This window comes from Ammospiza nelsoni, chromosome 17, assembly GCF_027579445.1.
Source record: "Ammospiza nelsoni isolate bAmmNel1 chromosome 17, bAmmNel1.pri, whole genome shotgun sequence".
In the NCBI taxonomy this organism is placed as follows: domain Eukaryota; kingdom Metazoa; phylum Chordata; class Aves; order Passeriformes; family Passerellidae; genus Ammospiza; species Ammospiza nelsoni.
The window spans coordinates 9997587-10003586 of NC_080649.1; the positions used below are offsets into that span (position 1 = coordinate 9997587).

The following is a 6000-nucleotide window of genomic DNA, read 5'->3' on the forward strand; positions in this document are numbered from 1 at the left end:
AGAGACAGCTGCTGTAATAGTCCTGCACCTACTCCTGACAATTCCTATTTTACTCCATTTCAATTTTCTCCCAGGTGTTTCAGCTGGGCTTTTTGGTACCAATGACAATGAAGCTGGAAATGAATGGATGGTGCCTAATGGTTCCTTCACTGACAACGTGAAAGAGTTCACCCAGAGCTGGCAGGTAAGGAGCTGAGGGGCTCCTGCGTGCAGGGCTGCTGCCAGAGGGCACTGTCTGACGCTGGGCTGCCTCAGATGAACCAAAGCTCAACAGTGAAAACAGCAGCACACTGCATTGTTTTGCTGTGTCCAGCCAGGGAAAAGGTTGCACATATTTGCTAAAAACTGTTCAAGAAATCCCTATAAATAGGCATTGAATATTTTTGGCCTAGGTAGTAAGGTAAAACATAGAAGTGGTTGTTGCTGATTTTAGAAGAAACTGATATTGGAGCTAAGTATCTTTGATGTTTTCCTCCTTAGAGCACCTTCTCCTGGAATGCAAGGACAGGGGCTACTAGGTCTGGGCTAAATCTGTACATTCATCACTGAAGTTTTCTTTAGAGCTGTTAGTTCTAGCTGGGTATATTGAGCCTCTTAATTTTCTTTGTTCTCATGCTTTACATCTCATCAATAAACAAAACTTTAGAAACAAATCAGTAAGTATTTGAAAGCAAATTTGTTCTCCATCCCCACACCACTAAGTATTCAGACCTTTTTGGAAGGTTAGCTGCTGCTGTCAGTTACTGACTTGCATAAAAAGACTCCTATAACTACCATAAATAAATGTTGTAACAATTTTATACCAGTACCATTATAGCTCTGCTTAGTTCATGTATTCTGTCATCAGTTGCAAATCATCTAAATACACAAATGTGCAGTTGTACAGAACCATTTGTGAGTGCAACCTACCAAGTAAAGTAGCCTTAACATGCTCTCAAGTCATGTTGACAGGATGCTCTAAATCCCTTCCAAATCTAATTTTAAGAATCTATTACCAAAAGGAAAAGGAACCAGCATCTTACTACCACAAAGATTTTGTGACTCTTCCATTTAACCTGTCTCACAGATGTCTCAGTTCTGGGAGCAGAAATCTCATTTTCAGTCAGTACTTTACTGTAAAAGAGATAATTGCTTCAAGTATCTTGCTGTGGCAGAGATAAAGTTAATGAGCTTGCAGCCTATGTTTATGATAATGGGGCAGGATCCCAATGTGACTTGACTGACCATAGGCACAATTTTTTTTATTGCTATAAATATTCACTTCTAATATACTCATAAAAATACAAAACTCCCCAGAGACATTGAACAAAAGAATCAATTAAAAGCAATAAATAACAAACTTAGGGTCATACAGAAGCAGGGCAGTCCCGAGTGCCCACAGGGCAGATTGGCTGCACTTGCACTGTTGATTGGAAGGGCTCACACTGCACTGTGAACTCTGACTGCAGCTCGTTCCCAGGAGCTTTATCACAGCCTCTGTCATGCACTGACCCTGCAAAGGACGTCAGCAGAGCTCCACCATCACAGGGCCAAGGCTGCACAACAGGAAGTGACTGAGTGACTCCTGCAGGATGAGGTTGGCACAGAGTAAACTGCCAGTTCATTTTCCTTAGGAAGTAAAGTAACTACAGTTTACACTTGCTTAAAGAACTTCTTGGTGGTGTGGTTTTATTGTTCTTTTTTTAAAGCCACCTTTACCTATGAGTAATCCAGCAAGGGTATGAAGCTTTTCTTTTCTCCATGAGAAAGATCTAGTGAAAGCACAACTTTGACCTGTCAGACCTATACAAAAGAGAACTAGCCAACTACCTGCTGTGTCAGCAACTACACACCAAAATCCTACAGTGAATAACAGAATCAATAGCAAAAGGAAACAAGATCTAATCTGTGAGGTGCCTCTCAATATTAATGAACAATCAACATTAGAGCAGGGTACTGAACTGCCCATATTGCCCTTCAAACCAGCTCACACTAGAAATCTGGAGAACTCATCCTACCCTGATGTGCAAAAAAAACCCTAAATACACCAACTTCAGTAATTCTGTTTTCCCAGGTAAATAAGTGCAGTCTTGTACAGAAGAAAGAGAAGCCATGCCCAATTACAGCTAAGCAAAACATCTGCAAAGTGTTCTTTGAAGAACCACATTCACTTCTTAGGAACTGCTTCAAAGTTGTAAGTAGAACTTCAGCCAGAAGCAATGTCTCAATTATGTGTCATACTTCTAAGGAGGTCACATAACCATTGCAAGGATATAGAAGTTTAGTTGCAGAGAACTTTAGAAGTAATTGAAACAGCAATCCAGACGGAAAAGGTGTTTTTATCATTATAAATATAAATGGAGTTCTTTGACATCCACAGAGTAATTGTGTGACTGCATTGCTCTTTAGGATACAGATCTAGAATTTGGAAACAGAAATAACCTCCTCACCATTAGGAAGGAAATAAAGGTTTATGAATGGTCCTAACCAGGCAGGGGGGAGGGGACACAACCCAAACCTCTGGGTGTTCCTGCAGGTCCCCCCTAACCCCTCCCTTTGTGGCCAGGTGGAGCCCGAGCCGTTCTACACCATGTGCACACAGGACACCTGTGACTCCCCGGCCCTGGGGGCTGCCTGCAGCTTGGCAGCAGCTTTTGTTCATTTGTGCAACAGGAATTTTGTCCCTGTGGAAATCCCTCCACAGTGGTAAGTTTCATTTCTTTTACCACCCTGAATATTCTGACTGCATTGCTCCAGTACTTACATGTCTCTGATGCAAGAACACACGAGAAAATAAAACTAATGAATCTGACTGTGGCCATGAGCAAAACTGATCCTATTCCCAGAAATGCTCTTCTTGCCTCTTGGCTACCTCCCCTTCCTGCTGCTCGCTCACGAGCACACCAGAGCCCATCCACTGCACTCTCTCTACTGCCTTTCTAATGTTGTCCTCATGTGCTGTGTGACAGAGGCAGAAGTACCTGCAGAATACTGTGTGATGTCCCCAGGAGCTCCTCCTCTTGGATACTGTTTCTGCTTCCATCTTTTTCTGGTCTCAATAATGCATTTGGATTCATTTTAACAATAATACAAAATACTCAGGGACTTATTTTTGTACTTTTCAGTATCTAATAATGAAATTTATCTATCTTTTCAACCTAGAATATCCAGATTATCAATACTTGTGTTTTAATGCAGCTGTCATCCAGACTGCATTGTTAAGTGGATTCCTGGAATATAGCCAAGGAAGATGAAAAGCCTGAATAGAGCAGTAGCACTTGCTTGAAATTTTTATAATTACAATCCTTCCCCACTCCTGTAGTTATAGTGCTAATTTGTGTATTCCAAAAGTGACTGGAGCCATGTGTGTTGGTAACTGGAGTTCCATTATTGATACTCTTGCCCAAGTAGTAACTCACTGAATTTTTACAAGACTGCAATGGAAACATTTACACCAAATAAATGGCAGAATCATGCAGAACAGCTAATTATGCTTTTGCTTGAAATGAAGCACTTGGGTTTACTCATTTTATGCTCCATGCTTTGCTAAGGCTTAGTAATGAGAAGAGGGTGGAGTTTATTAATATATGTATTGAAGCATTATTTATTTGCATTTGTAAACTCACTACTATCTCAAAGGACTGATTTGGTGACTATAAACCCATTTGTCGTATGCCTTGAAAAATCTACAATTATTACTTGATTTCTTACCCATTAAGGAAGGGAGTAGTATTTGCAGGTGGGTTTGTTTGCCATAAAATAAAAACGTAGAATAAGAACACTCACTGTGTCTGTAAGAGCATCACATCACACTCCCACACACTGAAACAACACTGCCTGTCAGTATCTGCCTGAGCTGTTCAGGTCACTCAGCTCCTAAGGAGTGGATGATCAGGGCATTTCTGGGCAGCAGCTTGTAGGCAGCAAGTGGTTTTAGCTCCAGCAGTTACAAAAACTCTTCAACATATAAATATGAAATACTGAGACAAATTTTGTTAAATCTGAGTTGAGAGAATATTCAGTTGAAAATAAAGTTTTAGAATAGCTTGGTAGCTGAATGATTGCAGTCAGCTAGTGCTGCTAGTTTGCATTATCCCATTTCTGAGGAAAAGGATTGGAATGAAGGTGGACCACAAGCTCAGTTAATGAGAACATGCTAATAAAGAAGCAAAATACATTGGGGATGTACACATGAATCAACACATTGAAGACAAGAAATACTTTTTATCTATTTAGCTTATTTCATATATCCACTTTTGGACACCCTGTTTTACTTAAATTGTGAACCAGTTGAGAACAGTCCTGGGGAAAAAATGGAAGGGTTGAGGAAAGACATGAGTTAAGTCTCCAAACACGTAAACACTCTAAAGAGAAGGAAGCTGAACAGACCAAACTAAGGGAGAATTAGGTTTGACACATGAAAGAGTCTGTAATGGTTGGGTTACTCACACACAGTAACTGATAACCAGCAACAGTCATGACAGCAAAACAGAAAGTGGCTGTCAGCAGAAACAACCTCTGCACTATTTCCTAGAAATTCATGCTTGTCAAGGATCTTCCACTGAAACAGCTGAACTACTCAGACCTCATAAACTTTAGAAATCATGCTGCCCCTTTTCTCCTAAATGTGAATTTATCAAACATGAGAGAACCTTACATCTTTATTTCGGTTTAGCGATCTAAGATTAAACCGCATCTAAAACGCTGGAGTACTTTCCCCACAGTGTTTTAATGTCATAAATATATCTGATGCTATTTTCCCTTCCGAGATGTTTTTTTGTATTTCACTGTAAGGAGAACTTGCATTACATGTGATTGTACTTATCACTCACCTGGAGTTCATCTCTTCATTTCAGCTCGAGCCAGTTCTGAATGGCAGATAGCAGCCCTGAAGATGGAAGAACCCTTTCAGCACCCAAACCAGAACAGTTATTTTAGGCAGACAAGCTAGAGGCAAGAACAGGGAGAGAACAGTAGAAGTGTGAATGCATTAGTGTTAACTGTGAATATAGTGAAGTATATAAGGTATAAAAGGAAAGATTTCCACCCAGAACCCCTGAGGGCAAGAGAAATTATTTCAGTATATTGACAAGAAACTATAATCAACCAGAAGAAATCTGACAAGAAAGTATCAGTTACTCTAAAAAAAATTCTCCCATTCGGTGGCAAAATTGCCTCTCCACAAGCCTTGAACCATAGCACAAACACACTGAAAAGCTGAGAAAAGCTCTCTTCCAGCTCAGATTAGTACAAGTGGACTACTTTGTAAAAGCAGCATCAACAGCCTAGAGTCAGCAGAGATTGCTGACTTCTTTTTCTCCAGAAATGAAACTCCACCGTTCAGCAGTTCTGGAGAAAGTTATCTTTTCCAGGGAAGTGCTCCAACACACAAGAAGGCTAAGATAGAAATAAGATGGGTAAATAATGGAAAGCAGTTAACAATTTTCTTATTTTTATGCTGGTTGATTTTTTCCTTATTAATATACACACTGTTAAATGAGAAACAGCCTTCTTGGTTTCTGTGCACCAGTTTCACATTTTCCCTTTGTAAACCCCTTGTCAGTTGATGTGTTGGGAAAAGGTGACCAATATCTACCCTACCCATGAAGTAACCTTAGGGTGTTATTGCTGCTCTTGTGTGTCTCACACATGATGAATCCCTTTTTGTGTTGTAGGTCACTTGATTTAAAAATTGCATCACCTTTCTCCACAGTGCCTGGAATGCAGCTATTCCTTGGTGAAAGGTAACGCTGCAAATGCAATGTTTGCGTAATATGCAAACACTGAAATAATGGTGTTTGGTACTCTGACATCATGCTAATAAACATCTGACTGCCTTAGTTTTACGCTGGAGTACATTTTTATTGATTATTTGTAACAACAAAGTTGCACTGACCTCTGTAGAGAGTTAGCACTGGTTGGGTTTGGCTCACAGAAAAAGCAAGCAGCTGCCTCTTATCTTGTGTGTGCTGCTTGCAGCTGCACTCGCTTTCTGAACATTTACTCTCTAGCTTGATACAA

The 6000-nt window shown here is 40.2% G+C and overlaps 1 protein-coding gene across 1 annotated transcript in view; it reads left to right on the forward strand.

The window, feature by feature from the left end:
• LOC132081141 (uncharacterized) overlaps positions 1-5727 on the forward strand; it is a 74591-nt gene extending 68864 nt beyond the window's left edge. Inside the window, exons 66-69 of the mRNA XM_059484673.1 lie at positions 75-184; positions 2054-2173; positions 2546-2685; positions 5655-5727. Coding sequence (XP_059340656.1) covers positions 75-184; positions 2054-2173; positions 2546-2685; positions 5655-5727 — 443 coding nt within the window. The remainder of the gene's footprint in view (positions 1-74; positions 185-2053; positions 2174-2545; positions 2686-5654) is intronic.
• The last annotated feature ends 273 nt before the right edge of the window (positions 5728-6000 follow it).